General features: G+C 42.4%; 1 protein-coding gene across 6 annotated transcripts in view; it reads right to left on the reverse strand.

Moving 5' to 3' along the window:
* Positions 1 to 21,196, reverse strand: part of ACIN1 (apoptotic chromatin condensation inducer 1) — a 39,247-nt gene that overhangs the window by 7,416 nt on the left and 10,635 nt on the right. For 3 of the 6 annotated variants that reach the window (XM_018054585.1, XM_018054589.1, XM_018054587.1), the window contains exons 5-9: positions 12,280 to 12,368; positions 10,316 to 11,563; positions 9,667 to 9,882; positions 9,078 to 9,193; positions 1,415 to 1,556 (exon numbers count right to left, since the gene is read on the reverse strand). In XM_018054585.1, the coding sequence (XP_017910074.1) occupies positions 1,415 to 1,556; positions 9,078 to 9,193; positions 9,667 to 9,882; positions 10,316 to 11,563; positions 12,280 to 12,368 (1,811 nt within the window). Of the gene's footprint in view, positions 1 to 1,414; positions 1,557 to 3,045; positions 3,503 to 9,077; positions 9,194 to 9,666; positions 9,883 to 10,315; positions 11,564 to 12,279; positions 12,369 to 21,196 lie in introns of those variants that run through there. The other 3 variants (XM_018054588.1, XM_018054590.1, XM_018054591.1) reach the window with 3 other exon arrangements.

The raw sequence follows: 21,196 nt of genomic DNA on the forward strand, positions 1-21,196 counted from the left end.
CAACAGGGACCAAAGGAAAGTCCATCTGATGAGCAAATGATGATACATGGCTGGGCTGTCATCAGCATTAAATCCCTGGGCTCAGACCCTAGACTTCTCTGCAGGGTTCCTAGTCGTCACAGCTTAAGCCGAGAGCCCCACTTGGCATTTTACAGCTGGCACTGTGATCACAAACATTGACTCTTTAGGAGGTCTTGGTGCCCTAGTTGGGGATCCCAACAGTCTGCAGCAAACAAGGCAACCCACAGTCCTCAAAAGGGCAAGGGCGTGTGGGCAGGCGCCCCAGCGCTGGCACAAGCTCTTCTCGGGGTGTCCCAAAGAGGGAGACGATGCAAGTCCACCCCTTTCCAAATGCTTTTTGCTTTCTTAATACAAGTCTCTCCAGAACAGTGCTCTTCTTGGCCCCCTGATGTAAGCAAGGCAGGGAGGCAAAAGGGGGCCCATCACAGGATCCCATACACATGCCCCCCTCTGGCCAAGACACCTGGATAGCAGACTCGGCTCTGACTGGGCAGCTCAGTAGCAGCGGTTGGGTCCAGAGGAAGAGGCGGCATCAGCGATTGGCCAGTTGGGCAGGGTTATATTTTACGGGCGGATTACCGTACATGAGGTACTTGGACAAAGTTTTACGGGGAAGAAGGACCTTGTAATAAATAATATTCTGCACATCAAATCACTTTCACCGGCCCCCACCCCCGCAACACACACCAAAGAAAGGCTACACACACAACAGTCCCTCCCACCCTGTTACTCTAGTCCCAAACCCAGCTAATTCTTTCTCTAATTACTTTAAGAGTCAAGAAGACTTCGCTGGCTCTGATGTGAGGAGCCCCCTGAATTGGGCGCAGGACACAAAATAACATGTATGCCCAAAAAGTAAGTTGAGGCATCACAAAAATAGCCAAGGGGCCTCTGGGATCACCCCAGGAGCTGGCTTCTAAGTAGCTTCATCTTTCAACAAGACCACTGGGGGGCAGATCAGCAACAAAAATTCCTCAGCATGGTGGTCAGCGGAGATCCACCAAAGCCCACTAGATGGCGCTGAGCTCCAACATGTTTTAAAAAGGAGGGAAAGCTAGGGGGCTACCACAGGGAGAAGCTGGAGAAGGCAGCAGGGAAAGCTAAGCCTGGGTCTTAGATAAAGGGCCATTAACTGACTTTCTGGGTGGTAACAAACTTCCCCAACTGCACTACTTCCCCAACAAGGAAAGGGGGATGAAGGAGTCCTGTCCCATCACACGGGGTCTCCCTGGCTAAACCAGCGAATTCTCCCTTGGCCCTGTCCTGATCCAAATCTTTGCCTAGTCCCTTTTTTAAGCTATCCCACTGTGGAAGAGGGATCACTGGAATGTTCTACTCTCTCCCCTAGGTCCACTCCTGCCCACCCAGCCCAGTAGGTGGCTTGGGTATTTACCTCTTTCTTCTCCTCATCCTCAGCACTGCCCTCTGGGCGGTCATCATTGCTGACTTGGTCTGCAATAGGCATGGGGGGCTCTGGAACCTCATTTTCAGCTCTGTTTTCACTTGTGTCCATGGTCACTTCCTCCTTCTCCTCACTGTCATATGGGGATTGGTTGGGGGGCAGGAAAAAACCAAGGGGAAGAGAGAACAAGATGTTAGGTTTTGGGTCAAGGAAACCTCCATGCCTCAGTACTTGGGTGGGATTGGGAGGGCTGCTTTTCAGATCAAACTAGAGACTTTGCCCCCAATGGAAAAGCAGACAACCCTTTTCCTAGGGGAAAGAGCACAGATCACAGCAACCACATCCTCCCACTGCCCAGATGGGATAAAGCTGTGATGTGTGAGGTCAGGACTCCAATGCTCTTAGGTAATTCACAAGAGTACTCTTCTCATATGAAGAGGAGCAACATCCCTCTCTGAAAAGTCCCTCAAAAGTGACTGTTATTTGCCCACAACCCCAGGGCATCCCCAGCCCGTGGTCACGGGCACTCCCAAACTGCATGAGAAACTAAGGGAAGCCCAAGTCCTTAAAAAGATGAGAAAGAGCAGCCAAGGCTGTAGCAAATGACCCCAACTTTGTTGTTTAATCAACTGCTTAGGGTAAAAGCCTAATGACCCACAGATCTGGAGACACCAGGAATGGAGAAATGGTGGGGTGGGGGCTGTAGGGAGAGTAGGGCTGGTGAGGGTTCAAGCTTCAAGGACTCTCTCTAATCAAAAAGGAAAAATTAACACTGCCAAAGTATGAAAGCTCAGAGAAGAACCAGGCCACTTTTACCTGCTCAGAGGTGTAGGAATTGTTCTTACATTCGGCTTTCGCCCAGTTTCTCCCACTCCCTTATTCCAACTTCCAAGAGATAAAGAGAGCAGGCCTCCCAGTCAGGACACACCCTCCCCCACACCACGCATCCCTCCCCCCGGTCCCCCCGCCCCCTACTGAACCCACTCCCCCACCCCTCCAAATCACACAAGTAGGGTCCCACTGCAGGCAATGAATCTCAGAGGTTCACTTCAGATAAACTAGCTTCCCAACTTCTTTTTTCTGTCTTCATCCCTAACTTGTATCTCTAATCTCACCCCCACTACCACCCAAACACTGTGGTGGGGAGGGGAGGGCGGGGAACAAATCAAGATGAACAGGGTCCCCTCTCTAAGTCTCAAGAGAGGGGAAGCCAAGCCTCCACAGGCTGATAACCAGCACCAGAAAATTCGGCATTCTCGACAGGCTGCCTGACACTCAGAGGTCAGAACAGCCTCCCCAGAGCATGGGAGGGATGCACGGGAAGGGCGGGGGTGGGGGGGAGAAAATCGGAACTGTGCCCCCAGCTAATAGGCTCCCACAGAAACACGAGATTCAACTGCCTGAATCTAAAGAAAAGGATCATCCAAAAAATACCTATTTCCCACACAGAGAGGGCAAGTGAGGCCAATTAGAAATCAGGCAGGAAGGACAAAGGGGGAAAGCAGAATGACTGAAAACAAACCAAAACGAAAGACGGAATGAAAGCCATGGGGAAGAGAAGGGAGATGAGGAGGGCTAGAGCGGTAGGGAAAAAAGGATACATGGAAATGTGAAGCTCTCACCCTTCTTTGCTTTCTGATAACATGATTTTTTTTCTCCCCCTGGAAGTGCTGTTTATCCCTTTCTGGAATGGAAGAAATAACAAAAACCAAACAAAAAAATCCTAAAAAATTTAAAAAAACAAAACAGAACACCTTCCTTGTCCCAAGATCCCACCACCTCCTCCCCAGCCACCCGATCCAGAGAGAGAAAATCGAGATGCAGCAACTGGGATCCAAAAAATGGTAAATGGAAGGAGAGGTGGTGGTGGTGAGGGGAGGCTAAAATAGATCTGGATTTTAAGAGATAAGCGTTAAGTCCTCACGGCAAACCCCGAATTCGGCTGGATTGGTCTCTCTGGAGGAGGAGGAGGAGGAGGGCCAGGCTGCTGGTAGTGGCTGGCTCTATTGTACTGGCGGAGCGGTGGCGATCAGCCGGAGACATGCAGGGGAGCCATCTTGCCACTTACCCAGCAGCCTGTGTGTGCGGATGGGGGAGGGCCCTGCTGCAGCAGGGGAGGAGAAAGGAGAGAGGGAGGGCGCTGAGTGAGCAAGGTTCTTATCCTCTGGCAAGCTACTCGGAGCTCACTGCTGGCTCAATAGGCCTGGCCCTTTCCCTTCTTTTCTCAGGTTACAACGGCTAACAAGGCCTAACCCCAAAGGGAAAGGGTGCTCTCTCCTTGTCTTCCTGGGGGGCGGGGGAGGGGGCTGGGTGGAGAGGACAAAGTTACAGCTGTTTGCTTGGAAGATTCCAGAGAATAGAAAGAAAGGAAACAGCAGAACTGGGAGTGAAAAAATGGTAAGAAGGAAGATAACACGGCCAAAGTTGAACAGAGACAGAGGGGAGGGTCATGAGCAATATTTTAGGTGTCCATCTTCCTCTATCCCAGAAGCCAGGCATGGAACATTGAAAACTGATCAGCTGGCTCAAGGTGGGAAGGTGGGATAAGATTTGGCACTATCTAATCACTATATAGTAACTGGCTGCTTACGGCAGCAATGACCACGTGTTACTACTTCAGGGAGATGAAAGGAAAGAATAAGCAGAGGTGCTTTCTGAATTACCAGTAAAGGAGGGGAGAGGTATCTCTAAAGAGAAGACAGACAACTTTGTTTCACAGAGTCTTTAATAAGGTCACCCTGCCCCAGGGTCTGCAGGAGCCAAAAAGAAAAAGATAAACAGGGCAAGGGGACCTTGCCTAAAGCATGAAGGCCTCTTCTTGGAGCAAGGGCTCCAAAGTGAGGGCTCTGGAGTACATAAGGGAAGTCAGAGAACTGTTACTGGGAACGGGGTGGGGTGTGTGCAGATCTGTTGGGCAAAAAGTGATTGGGAACTTAACAGAAATGATTAATCATGGGCATCTCTGAACTAATGTAATATGTGAAGCTGTCTCTACCCATTCAAAAAAGCACTCAGTAGATGCTCAAAATGCTCATCTGTTGACTACAAAAGTGCTCCTTTCCAAAGCCTAGTCGCAGTAAAGGTTTAACAGTAGAACAAACTTCTGGATTCTTAACCTAAAGCTTAAGATTATCTCATTCATAATAACAGAGCTTTTAGCTAGGAATGAAATTTCCTCCCTGCTACTTAAAATCTTAAATGCACACACCAACTGCATGCTAGAGCAGTCACGTTTATACATCACACCACAGTTACTTTTCACTTAGTGGTCCCTGTTGGCTCAGTAAGATTGAGAGTCTGGAGTCAAATGGCCTAGTAGGGCTCAATCCAGGACCCAGACCCACCTCACACAAGTAGCACTCAAGTGATACTGAGTTTCTGATCCTCTCTGTGTATCAGTTTCTTTATCTGTAAAGTTGGGGTAATAACAATATCTATCTCATCTAACAGTGTGATAAGGATTTGCCCTTAGGAACCTGGTCTGGAAGACACCCCAAGTCAAGGCAAGGATATGTATAAAACGCATGTATGTTTAACAGGCCGCTATCTCATCTGAGACTACCTATGGAGCTTTTCAGTGTCCTCAGAGTGCAGACTGCTCTTTCTATGATGTAAAGGCAATAACTGGTTTGTTGCTTCCACCAATGCCCTCGCCACTGTCTAGTGCCCTCTGGTTACTTGCCCCTTACCCTGCAGAGTTCCTCAGGGTCAGGGACACCTAGCCTGGAGCCTAACACAAAGAAATGTTCAGTAAATATATCCAAATTAGGTTGTCATTGTGGGTCCAAGTAAGATACTTTAATAAACGATTGCTGCATTAAAAGTTTCCTTAATATTTTTTAGACAGAATTCCCATAAAGAGCATTACCCTACAGAGAAACATTACCTTCAAACATCCTCAAATACATGTTCCCTGTCCATCAATTGTCCTAAAATACTTTCAGCTGCCAATACACCTTTCCAAAAGTGGCTTCCTTGGAGGAAGAATTTTAATAGCAATTCTACGTCATTTTTTTCAAGAATAAGAATTTTACGATGCTATCCTTGGGCTTCATGAGACATGAATTTGTGTCATCTATTTCCTCATGATCAAACCTATGGGATCTAAGAATTACCAAAACTTTTCTAAGAGGAAACTTCGAAACTGTCCCAAAAAGGGGGACTCAATCGACTTGCAGGACTAGTCCCAAAGTCTCCTTAGCTATGTGTCAGAGCCCCACGCAGCATTTCTTGGTAGTCCCCTTTAGACAAAAGGCATCTCCTTTTCCACTACTTCAGTTCTTACACAAATGTTACTGATACCTTTGAAAAGAAAGTGTAACCGCATGGGGATTGGGGATGGGTGATGTTGTTGTTAGTCCATAAGGCACATTTAACTGTTTTGTACTCCGTGAACTGGAGTCCGGCAGGCTCCTCTATCCGTGGGATTTCTCAGGCAAGAATACTGGAGAGGGCTGCCATTTCCTTCTCCAGGGTATCTTTCCCAACCCAGAGATGGAAACTGTCTCTTGCAGTGGCAGGCGGATTCTTTACCAGTGAGCCACCAGCGTGATACCTACTCATAATTAAACAGCAAACAAAGCATTTGCAGCTCAGAAGAAAAGGACAGAACTAGTTGAGGGCTAATAACATCACATTAGAGTTTGTATCTGAATATGAATGAGATTCAAAGAAACTAATGGAAAAGGGAAATTTCTATAGACATTTATGTTTGAACTTATTGAAAATTTCTATAGACATTTATGTTTGAACTTTATTGTAGAAAATTCACAAAGAGCTGAGGACTGATATGAAATTTAAATAATAGTGGGATTTGACTACCTTTGGTAGTGAGATTTAAATACAGAATACCCTCAGGAGCATACTAGTTCCAAGATAACCAAGGAGAGTATGGTTTAAGAGGGTATGTCCTTAGATACCAACTTCTCAGTGAGTGAACTCTACTGATAACAATAAATTCTACTTTTTAAAAACTATGCATCATTAGGCATACTGGCACTGTAGGTCCCCTAGGAGTATCAATTACACTGTCATACTGGTTTAAAGGACCATTTCCTTCCTGCTATTCAGGCAAAAGGACAACTAAACACAGTGTCAAGGGCCCAGCAATTCTACTGCCTGCAAGGTTTGTATATACAGGAAGGTTTTATTTAGAAAATTGGGGTTTGAATTAACTACTACTGGATGATACAGTTGTCCACACAAAGTTTTTCCTTTCCTTTTTTCCTCTATTTTTTTTTTTAAATGTAAAAAAGAGAGTACCCTTTTTTCCTGTATATGAGTAAATTTTTGTTCTAGCTATAGCAGGCAAGGCCGAATTTTGGAACAGGGCGCAAATGAAACAGGACTGAGGGCTCACAAATTCCTGCCCCAAGAAATGAAAAAGATACCTTACCTCATAAATCTAGAATCCCTCAGGGAACAATCAGAATCACAATGGATTTAACCAACCACAGCAAAAAAAAAATTTAGGTCATCTCTTCCCAGTGGTGAGGGATCCTTGAAGTAAAGTCTAATTTTTCTTTTTAACACTTTACTGAATCAATGGGCCCTAGCTCTATTTTTTAAAAGTCATGTGACTTCTTGTTGAGACAGAGAGGAAAACCAAGGTTAAGCCACAAATGGTCTTTTTCATTTAGCACTCCGTTGTTTCATCTCACTTTTAAAATTGGCCAGGCTCCAGAGATCACCAGGCTAAACACTAGCACTCAAAGAGGGGTGAAAGACCAGGAGTGTTGTCAATCAATTCAGCAGGGCCTCCAGAAATGTAGCCAAACTTCTCAAAGACTCATTTACCAAATCCAATGCCAGAATATCCTATGGATTTTGGGCATGTAATTCTGTTAGGTTGCCAAAAAGACCATCTGAAAGGCAGACGGAAGGAAAGCAGGTAACCAGGGATGTGTATGAGCCACTCTTGAGCTCAGACTGCATTTCCAATCCATGGGCTGCTCCACGGAAATCTGCCTGGGCAACAATGGGCAATCTCAGGATTTGCCCAAGGTGCCATTTGCTATCTCCTTGCCAGAATCAATGTGACTAGATGACCTCAGTCTTAAAATACATGTCAAAGCCACCTTTACCTAAGGAGAAAAACTCTGTATGAGACTCCAAGGTTTATTTGCCCTGGACCTACATGCAAAAACCCAGAAATAAGGTGCTTTAAAACAGCATACAGTGCCACTCTGTTGCCAGGATTTCAGAGACCTACAGGATTTTATGGTAAGCAAGGAGCCTTTCATAAAATTACTTGCTTCTCATGGTGCACAGGAAGCAATTCCTCAGACCCAATTAGTAAGCAGGTTTTCAACATATACTTTGAAACTGCCATTACAGAAAAGACATATTGTACTTCCATGGGATGGAGGAGGGAAAGGCAGGTATTATCTCTGATTGATGGATAGAAAAGGGAAGGTATCACCCCATTTCCTCATCGATGGTGTAGCTGGGAAATCCTGAACACCTTCAGAATTCGCTGGGTTTTCACTTTAAGGTCCTAGAAGAAAAACTCCTTTCCAAAGGATAATGTACCCATTCCAAAAGGGAAAAAACGAAACCTTTTTTTAAAGGCAATAGAGTGAACTTTTAGCTTTCAAACCAAAAATGTAATGGCCACAAGATGGCAGCAGAGACAACAATATTAGTACAGGCAGCAGCAAGGGTATATCCTAAGGCAAAAGCTATATAATGATTACATAACTACTGTTAAAAGTCTCAAAAAAAAAAAGAGATAATAAATCAATCATGTCACTGCCCGCCACCCTCCAAAATCAAAGGCAAAAGGTAGTCTGAAGTTCTAAGAAGAATTTACATTACTAGACATATACATAAAAACGAAAATCATATTGCTAGTATCAGCGTTAGAGCAATCATGGAACAAAGTTAGGCCAACTGTCTACTCAGGACATTTTCTGATGTTGAAAAGGTAAGCAATCTTATTTCCACAATGCTTTGTCATTTCCCATGAGACTTCAAAGCCAAGAATTTTGGTTTAATGGCATCTTAATTTGTTTAACACATATACTCAACAAATGAATGACAATTTTCAATTACTAATTTAATTTGATATGAGTATTTTCTAAAGCTAGATTTATAAGGAATAAAAAATTCACATTAACTGCATAAACGGTAAAACCAATCCAAGGGTCTCAGAAGGGATAAGCTTCTGACCTGATATGGACTTCATATTTTGCTGTACTGTATACTGTGAAAAGTCACTAGGATAGACTGTGGCTAATAAAATGGTAGCTAATAACCAGAGAAAACACAAAAACTAAAAAACAGCACCCTTCTGTTTTTTTTTTTTAGATCCTCAACATCCTTTATTAAACTGTGTTCCCAGGCTCACAAGCAGCTGGCAAATGTGAGTTAAAATACCTGAATCAATTCCTGCTTTCTCCTTAAAGGAATTGACTGTTTTGGTCAGATGATCCCAGAAAATGGGTTTCCTTTTACTCCCACCACTGCTTTTCAGACTACATTAAGAGTTCTGGTGGCAGCTCTCAAGACAGTATAACTGGAGTCTAGCCTTAGTCCAGATACAGCTCTGCCTTTGTGTTTTATAATGTAACGAAGATTTAGCCAAAGAACCCCAGGGAACCAGGAACTATCCTACAAACCGGGAGAGATATCCCAGCTGAGAGGTATCACTTACACAGTGTGATGAGTCCTTTCTGATTCTGGTAGGTGAGAGGCCGGAGTCTCTGAGGTCTGGGGCTGTGTGGCAGCCGGTGGCTCTGCCTCTTCAGCTTCACACTTCTTTGGGCTCCCCTGTCAGGACAAACACAGCAAAACAAACATAGCCAGCGTACTTAAGTCTGCTTGATTCCTCTTCTTTAACATGGAGCTGATAAAAGGCAGAGCACGACATATATAGTACCAACTCCAGACACGGCCCTATTATTTATTTAATTTTAAAAAGTGGAATGGAATACTGCTTACAGAATTTCTATGCTAGCAAACATTTTATTAGAATTCTTCTTTCAGAGAACTGAGAAGAGGCTTCCTTTTGGGCAGAAAGAACTGATCCCAAGAGCGCTGAAGCTGAGAACCCTGATGCTCAGCCTCATAGAGAACTTCCATTAACCAGGAATTGGGAAATACAAGTAGAATCTAACAGGTATCCCCTTCTACATTTCTACTGAGCTTTATCCAGACTGCATTTTCAGTTTTTTAGCTAAGACAGAAGGGAAAATCATGCCTAATCCTCTGTTTTCCTTTAGAGAGGGGGCATAATACCCTACCCGATCAGGCTGTAACCTCTGGGTCACATGCTTTTCAGCTGGCTCAGGTTGGCTCACACGCCTCACTTGGATAGAGGATGGGGTGGAAGTCCTCTCCTTTGGCTCAAGGACCTGCAGTTGTGGCAATGGTGGGGCTGCAACCTCCTGACCAGAAGAGGGATCTTTGGTTTCAGTGTAGCTGGTGCTGTTGTCCCTAGAGACTCCAGGGCTCAGAGACTAAAGAAATGAAACACATTAGCCGAATTATTTTATTTGGTATGTATTCAGTAGATCACTGAGTTTTCCAGCTTAATACTTCGGATCTTTTTATCCCTAGATTTGACTTAGTGATTTCCCTATTTCCTAGATTATCCAAAAATTTATTAATTCCCAGTTAGGTGCTGGGTACTGGGATATACACATAAAAAGGTATGACCATACCCTCAAGAAGTTCATAGCCTAGTGAAAAATGGGTAGACAGATTGACCTTTCTTTACAATCAATAGGAATCAAACTGAAAAAGAACCAGTGAGTTGAAAACGAGACTGCAAAATGAAAAGTAATCACTGAACTGGGAACTAAAGGAACCTTTTTCTATTCCTGCTGGAAATCATAAGCTCTGTAGGGGTTGAAAACAGTGCAGTACAGACAGAACATCTCCCACACTTACTTTTCTGCTGTTGCTCGATGCTGACCGGGAACGGGAACGGGAACGTGACCTGGACTCTGATGTTGATCTGGAGCCCACCTTGGATCTATCACGAGGGTTGGCATGAGCACGTGCCCCAGATGCATCTCTCTGCTTGGATCTTGGAGGTGAGTGAGACTGAGAGCCTGAACTGTCAGGAGAGCGAGATCTTGATCTAGAACTGGAGGATGAAGATGAGGAGGATCGGCTAGAGGAGGAGTCAGCTGACTGTTTCAATCTGTGGCTTGGAAGAAGGACATGAGAAGCCCTCCTGCCTTCTTTCTGTTCCAAAGATTCCTCAGTGATCCCTTTAGCCAGCGTGAATTCCTCAATTTTTAGAGGGAGTGGTTGAGTGGATTTTTCTGATTCAGTTTCAAGACCTTTCTGGGCTGAGGATTCAGCTTGTGTGCTTTTCTGAACTAGAGGCAGGACACTCTCCTCTGGCACTTTCTCAACTGGAGATTCAACTTTGGTGTCTGCAGGACCTGACAAAGGAGACAAACTTCCCACCAACTGCACAGTATGCTGAGATAGTAATAGTTCCCTGGCCTCAGCATCTGCATTAGGAGGAGATAACTGAATGAGGACAGGAGGAGCTGGGCCTTCCATGGGCTCTATTTCTTCTTCACTCTGGAGCTGTGTATTAGGTGGTGGAGAAGATGCTTCCTTGGTAAGTAAAGGTGGGGGAGTCTCCTCCTCACTGGCAGTTAGTTCTGGTTGTAGCACAACTGGGGCCTTCGCCACATCTTCAGTCAATCGAGGAGGGGAAGGAGACTTGGATATTTCCTCCAAGCCTTTTGAAAATTTTATTTCTCTTTCTTCTTCTTCAAGAGAAGCTGTTTTCATCTCTTTCTCCTGCTGATGTCTGGCTAGATGACTTCTTCGGGCCTCCTCCTGGGACCTTGTAACTCTCCCTCCTCTCTCTAACCCCTCCTGTTCCTGGGATCTTATAGTTTGGGGTCTCTCATCTGTCACCTCCTCCACTTTTACTATGGGTATCTCTTCTCCCTCTTCCTTAAATTGTTTCAGGACTGGTGCATCTCTAGATTTTTGTCCCTCATCATCATCTTCCTCCTCTTCCTCCTCCTCTTCCTCTTCCTCCTCCTCTTCTTCTTCCTCCTCTGTTTTCAAATTTCGATCTGCTCTGACCCTCAGATTTCTAGAAGGTGTTTCTTGATCCTCTTCCTCCTCTGCAGCCTGGCTACACTCGGAGAGTTTAGCTGCTCTTGCCTGAAAGAAAAGATATTCAACAGTTCAAGGTATATTTGCTCACTATCAACAGAAGAGAAAAAGTATCTCACAAGATACACATATGATGGAGACACTCATGATATATGCTTTCAGCAACACAGAAAGCAAATGTGGCAACAGACATGTGTGACTGATATGGACTTCATGCGAATCAAAACAAGTACAATGATGAAACTGCTAGGGCTTCATTTGTTAACTTCAAGCTTTAAAATAAATGCGAAGTGAACATCTAGAAAGTGTGGGGAGGTGGGCCTGACCTATTTTCAGTAAATGTGATTATTTTGATCTTTTGGATATATTTAATTTGTCCCCATTATTTCTTTTTCCAAGGTTGTAATTAACCTTACATATACTTTTGTATTCTGTTCACTTAATACCATATCATACAGCTTTAAGGTTTTAATTAGATAATGAACTGTCTGTTTTCTAATAATGTGCTGCCTTACAAATACAGATCAGCCTGCTAACTTTCACAATTAAGTTTTAATTTTTATATATTCATTCAGAAATCTGAAGGCCAAAGCAGATATAAATAAGGAAACACAAAATGAGAAAAATGTTAAGCAAAGAAGGTGACTATACAGAAAGCTAGAGAAAAATCAACTCTGAAAATAAGTTGAGGAAAAAGAGGAGGAGGAGATATCCAACGCATTTCGCAAAGAAGTGAAGGATGCTTTCAGAGACAACAGAGTTACCTGTCTGACTCTGGATGATCGTCTTTCTCCTTTCCTTGGTTTCTCCTCATCAGATTCACCTTTCTCTTCAGAAATAGAGGTGCTTTTTCCTATCAAATGAAAGAAAACCAAGTCAGACTTAAAAACACAAACATTCATATAATATTGCTTTCTAAAATCAATCAATCAAACCATATGAGCTGGTCAACACACATCTATATTAATTTCCCCGATCTCTATATGGAAGAAAAGACCATATGAAGCCGTAAAAGGTCAGGACATGTTGATAATTCCTGCTATGCACATCTGGAATGTTTTACTATCTCAAGGCCAATTCACATATTACAAGTAATTCAAACAAATAACTACCAGGGGCTTCAAACTGTCTATCACAAAGTACACTTATTTCTGTTAAATATTTTGTCACTGAATCAAAGCTAAAGACTTCATTGTGTTCAGTTTGATTTTTTTGGACTGCCTATTGCCACTAGTTTTGCCCAAAACCTCATAATTAATACACTGGTTTGTACAACAATAATCTCATGATTACTTAAGAGGAATGATTTTCAGGGCACTAAGGTTCCTAAAAACTTCTTCAAGCCTACTGGACAGGGCTCTGGAAATAGGCCTTCTCTCAATTATGTTTTATATATGGAACTCAAAGTAAGATTATTTTAAAGAAAAACAAGTTCTACTATTAAAAGAAAGCTTGCAAATCACTAATGTAGGTCATTCCAATTAATAGCTCCAAGTAAAACTGGAAAAAATGTTCACTTACAATCCATGTAAATCACTTTAATAATTTGGGTCTCAGTGTCTTGACAGAAAATGGAAGGGAGGGGCTGGAAGATCTCTACGTTTCCTACCAGTATTAAAATATTACATGGAGTAGAAATGCAAATATTGATGAGAACCAGTTTAGAAAATAGCCTAAAGATAATTACTTTCCAGATAGGTACAATGCAGTACAAAAGGTTTAAATGATGCACAAACACCTGTTCTACACTAACAGTATTTAAACTAGTGCAGATAATGGCAGATGGTGTGAGAGAAGAGAAGTTTTCTCTTATTTCTATATTTCAGCAATCTAAAGTGAACTAGTCTTGGGTTCTGTAACTAAAAGATACTTACAAAATGAACTAGAAGACTGCATATACTTTATAAAACTTTATTATCACTTGATTAACAGGATCTCTGAATATATACCATTTCATATCTAGGTTAGAGAATAAAAACTTTTTTGCATACATAGGAGAAAGAAGCTGATTTACTATAGTTTAACAAGAAATTTTTAAAAAGGCAGAAGGTAGATGGAAGGATAAACAGGTAGAGCACAGAAGTTTTAGGGCAGTGAAAATACCCTGGTATGACACTCTAATGATAGATACATGTCATTTGTCCAAACCCACAAAAAGTACATCAAAAGTGAACCCTAAAGCGAGTTACAGACTTCAGTGATTATTATGTGTCACTGAATATTCACACACTGTAAGAAGTGTACCACTCTGGTGTGCAATGTTGATAATAAAAGAGGCTATACATATGTGGGAGGAGGAGAGGGTACATGAGAAATTTCTGTACCTAGCAATTTTGCTGTGAACCTCAAACTACTCAAAAAAATAAATAAATAAAATAAAAACCCAACAAAAACACTATCCAGATGCTCAAGAATTAAAAAAAAAATTGGAGGGAAGATAAAAATTTAAATATTGCAGATTTCTTAAACTATCGAAAGACAAAGAAAAGAAAATTCTACACCAAATTATCAGTTGCTGCTCTTTTAGTTTGTGGGACTATGGTGATTTAAAAACCTGTTTAATGGACTTCTACGAGAAAAGATTCTAAAAAAGAGTATATATATGTATAACCAATTCATTCTACTGTACACCTGAAACATAACAGCATTGTTATTCAACTATACTCCAATTAAAAAAAAAAAACCTAGGGAATTCCCTGGTGGTCCAGTGGTTAAGATTCAGCATTTTCAGTGCTGGGGCCCGGGTTTGATCCCTGGTCAGGGAACTAATATCCCACAAGCCATGCAGCAGAGCCAAACAAATAAATAAAAGCACCTATTTTCTTCTCGTTTTTCAAAAATTTTCCTAAAGAATACATGCTACTTTTTGTAATAAAACAATCATTTTTAAAATTATAAAATCCTATACTCTAGAGGAAAAACCTACAGAAGAGATTCTCCAATACACCTCAAATACTATAAACAGGAAAAATTCACAGGTCTAGCCATCCCAAGTACTTGCTTTTATCATTTCAAATTCTATATAAGAAACATTCTTTGCTGTTTTATTTCAACTTAAAAAGTGAGCGTTATAAACACATATATGCTGTGAATAAATAAATGTGATTTTTAAGGGGGGGGGAGAAAGGTATGCACACAGTTAGCCATAAATGTGCTAAACTGGTCAAATAAAATAGTTTTTTAGAGTTATGATTTTAAAATTAAGCATGTACAAGCAAAGAGCCTTTATCTCCATCAATTATAAACTACATTCTATTCTATTAGACCATAATGCTATTATGACATTGTAAAACTGCAGTGACAGGATTCTAGACAATCCCTTCTCCAGAAGCACTTGCCTAGTAAGTCATCAAAGAGATGTGGGAAAACTGAGAAAAGTTGTTCAGAAAGTTCTGGACATCATTGTTTTGCAAAAAAAAAAAAAAACACAAACACAAAAACGACAGCTGGAAGGGACCTTCAGACATGAAAACAAGAACCTAGTAAGCAATACGAACTGTAAGAAAGAGATGAGGCATTTTTTTGAGCTCCTTGTAAGGAACTGATGTGAAGCAAACAAGATTCTGCAAAAGGTGCCATCTATGACGTGCACATGGCCACAGGAGTGTCTCCAGCCTGATGTTACTGATATGTGAAGGAGATGAGCACCTGTAGCAGAGGGTGGAAAATAAGCCAGGTGAACGTAAGATTTCTAAGATTCCAAGCCAGAAGTCTTCAGGAGGGCAAAGATAGTATAGAATGTATTAAAGTGAACAAAGTTAAAGGGCCAGATAGGAGGGAAGTTTCTTCATCCTGGAAAACAAAACCCTCGGTAGGATCTGCAGGACCCAAGAGCTATAGAGATCACAGCAAAGCCTGCGGCCAAATGGTATCCTTGGGTATGAATAAGAAGCAGAAATTAAGAAAAGGATGCCAAACCTAAATCTGACTCATGTTTGTTGTATAAGTAACTTATCTAACATTTCTGTGGAATCTCAGCATCCAGATTTAACACAAGAAATAGGAATAAGGGCTAAATGCTTTGTAAGCCATAGGCTGGTTAAAACCCCTTGGGGTCGTTCATACCTTTGCTAATCAATCCATATTCTGACTGCCCATTTTTTAATGTTTTAGTATTTTTCCTAATCTTCCGAGTGTGGTCTCTTCTTAAAAAAAAAAAAAAACTGAAGATAATAAAGACTTCCATAAAACCAGTTATGACCTAGAAGGGAATCCAGGCAACCTCTGATTATAGAGGGCAGAAAATTCTGAAGAAACTGGTGGGGAGGTAAGAAGTCAAGAAGGGGAGCCAGGGAGGAGTTTATAAACCAATCCTTTCTTCCTATTTGGGACTGTGTCTATAGGACATGAATGGGAGGCTGCTGGAGTATAAGCAAGGATCTTGATTAACTGTAACACTGAAAAGCTATTCTTTCACTTAGTCATTTGTCGGGAGCCGCGTTAGGCATTACTGACAAAATGGAGGCACGGCCCCCAGCCCCCTCTCCTCATTCCGCAGGCACAGTTCCCGGGATGAAGGAGAAAGGCCTTGTAATTCTGACTTGTCTTTTCCTCTCGTCAGCTGAGTTGACTGAAAAGGAACATTAAGGTGCTTACTGTTCTTGAGAGGAGCATGAGAAGGCATCAAGCCTTCTGCAGCATTGCTCTGAAAATAATTCATAAAGTTAATCATTGACATTTGTTCAAGGACTTTTACAAAAAGGTGTTCCAGGATGAGCACATAGGCCGCAGCCTGAGGCCATGGGAGGGACAGATATCTGAAGCCTATTTGCAAGGACAATGTTTATGGCAAAGGAGTTTACCGAATTTAGGGCTTAGAAATAATTAAAACAGTTAGAAGTTAAAGATTTAAGGAATGTTGTGAAGTTAGCATATTTTACTATAGCTTATAGAAGTTAGGAATTTTTAGAGACACTATAGCTAGAAGCCTTTTTAAGAGATAGTGAGCTCAGGATGTTAGGGGCAAACAGGACTTAGGAAGAAAGGCTGATTCCCAGAGAATCACTGAAGCAGGAACTCTGTTTGAAGAGCAACAATGATTTATGGAGATAATAAATCTGGGAGAGGGGGAACTGAAAATGTCAAACCTCTGGCCTAATGCTTTTGTAAAAGTATAAAAGAGAATCTTAAACTTGGAATAAACAGGCAGTCCATAGAAAATTGAGAGGCTGTCTCATCGCCAACACCGTTCATCTCTTCAAGTTGAATCCCTGCCTGCTGGAGTTGGACTCTGGGAAGTGGCGCCCAGAACAGGGGACACTGAAGAGTAAGTAATTTGAGGTTGTAATGCGGGACGGTTAGGATTGTACCTGTGGGTGGCTGGCACCCCTCTGCAGTTTAGGCAGGGTGAGGAGGGTACAGAATCAGTAAGAATATTTTCTAGAAGGATGGGTTTCTCTCCATCTAAGAATAGACAAATGTTTATTGAAATATTACTTCATATGTTAGCCCAGAGAGGCGTTAAAGTAAGGACAGCAAGACTGTCTAAATTTCTACATTTCTTTTATACTTTGCATGGGCCAGAAAAGGTTCCTGTAGATGCTTTTGCTCTGTGGAATGTGATTAAAAATGTCCTAGACCCGTCATGAGGCTGTTAGACAGCCTAAGGGGGAGGCTACAACGGTGGATGGTGGTGGGTCTCCACCTTCTGCGCAGATCATATTTTCTGCCATTGACGAAGAAAAGGAGGGAGACTGTGCTCTACCTCCCGAGGAAGGAGAGGGCTTACAGGACGCTGCGGCCCGGGCGCCCTGGCGAGCCCCCTCCCCCTCTACGCAAACCTTTAAAAATTTATCCACCACTTTCTGACTTAAGGCGACCACCACCACTTCCACTTGTGCCTCCCAGGACCCAGGAGTTCCCAACTTTGCCTCCAAAGCCTCCCAGAGCATTGCCTAAGGCTGAGAAAGAGGTTTGGTTTTTTTTTTTTTGAAACAAAGGAGCTTTTAAAGCAGACACATGCACAATATATAGAGCTTGCTCCTTGGAGAAAACCCCCTCAGGGGGGCCTGACCCAGGCTTAAAAAAAAAAAAAAGATTAATCCTAATGGAAAGGATTCTACAAATAGAAAATGTTTCTTGTGGCCATATGGGGCATTTTTGCCAGCAATGTCCTGCCAAGCAGGGACAAGCCATGCCAATCAACCCCAGGTAGCGCAGGACTGGACCTCAGTTCCACCACCACAACATTAACCCCTGACGTGCTGGTTACTCAGATTCCAAAGGAGTGGCGGCCCCCTACCTGAGGGCATTGTAGGACATGTGCTAGGATGTAGCTCGCTTTTTTAACGTTAGGTGGTGCCTGGTGTAGTAGATTCTGCTAATTAATAAAGATCAAAGAATAGCACAGCTTTTGCTTTTAGCTTATTATCAGACAGGAAAAACCTTGACTTCTCAAGCTAGGGGCCCCAGAGGATTTGGATCTAGTGATCTAGCTTTTTGGGTGCAGGAAATTATAGCTTGAACCTTGAACTTCCTGATGTTCAAGCTGGTTTTAGAAAAGGCAGAGGAACCAGAGATCAAATTGCCAACATCTGCTGGATCATGGAAAAAGCAAGAGAGTTCCAGAAAAACATCTATTTCTGCTTTATTGACTATACCAAAGCCTTTGACTGTGTGGATCACAATAAACTGTGGAAAATTCTTAAAGAGATGGGAATAGCAGACCACCTGACCTGCCTCTTGAGAAATCTGTATGCAGGCCAGGAAGCAACACTTAGAACTGGACATGGAACAACAGACTGGTTCCAAATAGGAAAAGGAGTATGTCAAGGCTGTATATTGTCACCCTGCTTATTTAACTTATATGCAGAGTACATCATGAGAAACGCTGGACTGGAAGAAACACAAGCTGGAATCAAGATTGCCGGGAGAAGTATCAATAACCTCAGATACACAGATGACACCACCCTTATGGCAGAAAGTGAAGAGGAACTCAAAAGCCTCTTGATGAAAGTGAAAGTGGAGAGTGAAAAAGTTGGCGTAAAGCTCAACATTCAGAAAACGAAGATCATGGCATCTGGTCCCATCACTTCATGGGAAATAGATGGGCAAACAGTGGAAACAGTGTCAGACTTTATTTTTGGGGGCTCCGAAGTCACTGCAGATGGTGACTGCAGCCATGAAATTAAAAGACGCTTACTCCTTGGAAGAAAAGTTATGACCAACCTAGATAGCATATTCAAAAGCAGAGACATCATTTTGCCGACTAAGGTCCGTCTAGTCAAGGCTATGGTTTTTCCTGTGGTCATGTATGGATGTGAGAGTTGGACTGTGAAGAAGGCTGAGTGCCGAAGAATTGATGCTTTTGAACTGTGGTGGTGGTGAAGACTCATGAGTCTCTTGGACTGCAAGGAGATCTAACCAGTCCATTCTGAACGAGATCAGCCCTGGGGTTTCTTTAAAAGGAATGATGCTAAAGCTGAAACTCCAGTACTCTGGCCACCTCATGCGAAGAGTTGACTCATTGGAAAAGACTCTAATGCTGGGAGGGATTGGGGGCAGGAGGAGAAGGGGACGACAGAGGATGAGATGGCTGGATGGCATCACTGACTCGATGGACATGAGTCTGAGTGAACTCCGGGAGTTGGTGATAGACAGGAAGGCCTGGCATGCTGCGACTCATGGGGTCACACAGTTGGACATGACTGAGAGACTGAACTCAACTGAACCGAGGCCTTTAAAAGATCTTTTAATTCAAGGGAATAAAATGTCAGGGCTGTTAGATACTGGAGCAGACGTCTCTTACATTGCTGGAAAAGATTGGCCCTCGTCCTGGCCGACACGCTTGACCAGTTGCCGGCCTGGTAGGAATAGGGTCAGTGCCCTCGGTTGCTAAGAGCTCACAAATTTTGACATGGTCAGATGAGAAGGGGGCACAAGGCATTTTATGTCCATATGTGGTTCCTTCACTACCTTTTTCCTTATGGGGGAGAGATACATTATCTCAGATGGGATGCTTTTATATAGCCCAGATGAAAAGGTTACAAATCAAATGCTGCAAATGAGGTATAATCCTGGTAAGGGGCTTGGTAAAGATCAGCAGAAAATTGTTTCACCATTAGAGGTGGTTCCTAACAAGAACAGAGAAGGTCTGGGATATTCAAATTTATCCTAGAGGCTGTTGCCTTGCTGCCAACCCTATTACCTGGAAATCTGATGATCTGGTATGGGTGGAGCAATGGCCTTTAAGAGCTGAAAAGTTCCAGGCAGCTGAGGATTTAGTTATGGAACAATTGACAGCTGGCCATATATAGCCTTCTAATAGCCCCTGGAATACTCCTATTTTTGTTATTAAAATCAGGAAAATGGAGATTGTTACAAGATTTGAGAGCTATAAATACAACTATGGAAGACATGGGGGCCCTCCAGAGGGCCTCCCTTCCCCAGTGGCTGGGCTTTTCAGTATAATGTGATAGTTAAAAGATCTACAGGAAAAAAAAAAAAAAAGATCTACAGGATTGTTTCTTTACCATTCCCCTAGCTGTCCAACATGGTAAGTGGTTTGCCTTCAGTCTCCCTTTAGCTAATTTTAAACAGCCCTATAGAAGGTTTCAATGGAAGGTTTTGCCTCAGGGAATGAAAAATATCCCCACGTTGTGTCAGAAATTTGTAGACCAAGTGGTGCAAAATGTTAGAGCAAAGTATAAAGATCTATATTTGATATATTATATGGATGATATTTTGGCAGCTCATAAGGACAGAACCTTGTTACAACAAATTTTATCTGAATTGATTGAGGCCTTGAAAAGCTGGGGTTTAAAAATAGCTCCAGATAAGATACAAGTAAATCCTCCTTTTTCTTATTTAGGGAGGGTATTAAATACCCATACCATGAGTCATGCCCCTTTGCAGCTGAGATGTTTATTAACTTTAAATGGTTTCCAGAAATTATTAGGGGATATTAATTGGATATGCCCACATTTAAAACTGACTACTGCAGATTGAAAGCCTTTGATTGCTTAAAGTGATCCTAATCCCAGTTCTAAGAGAAAGTTGACTAGTGAGGCTCTTGTTAAAGTGGATGAAGCTTTAAATGATCAGTTAATTAGGATTAATATTACCAGAGGATGGGATTTAATTATTCTCGCCACAGAGCATCCACCTACAGGATGCTTGTGGCAAGAAGGCCCACTGGCTCCATCTACCAGTGACCCCAAGAAAAACAGTTTTATCTTATCCCAGCTTGGTGACAGAATTATAAAAGGTAAAAAAAGAAGTGTGAAACTTTTTGGAAGAGAAGTAACAAGTATAGTGATTCCATTCAATAAAGATCAATTACAATTTCTTTTACAAAATAATGATGATTGGCAAGTTGCCTTGATAGATTTCAGGGGTCAAATTTTGTTTCATTTACCCTCAAGCCCCCTGTTGCATTTTTTGAAAACACATCCAGTAATTTTTCCGAAGAAATTTTCTATTCAACCTTTGGAAGGGGCAATTTTAGTTTTCATAAATGGTTCCGCTAATGGTAAAGCAGTCACAATTATTGATGGAAAATCCCATGTTCAGGTAATTGAAGAGACATCAGCCCAGAGAGCTGAGTTAAAGGCGGTTATCTGGGCTTTTCAACATTTGAGACACCGTATCTTCAATCTTTTGACTGACTCCCGATATATTGTAGGGTTGTTTCCTCATATTGAGACTGCTAATATTCCGGAAAATAAAACTACCATCTTCTCC

Source organism: Capra hircus, chromosome 10 (genome assembly GCF_001704415.2).
Source record: "Capra hircus breed San Clemente chromosome 10, ASM170441v1, whole genome shotgun sequence".
Taxonomy (NCBI): Eukaryota; Metazoa; Chordata; class Mammalia; order Artiodactyla; family Bovidae; genus Capra; species Capra hircus.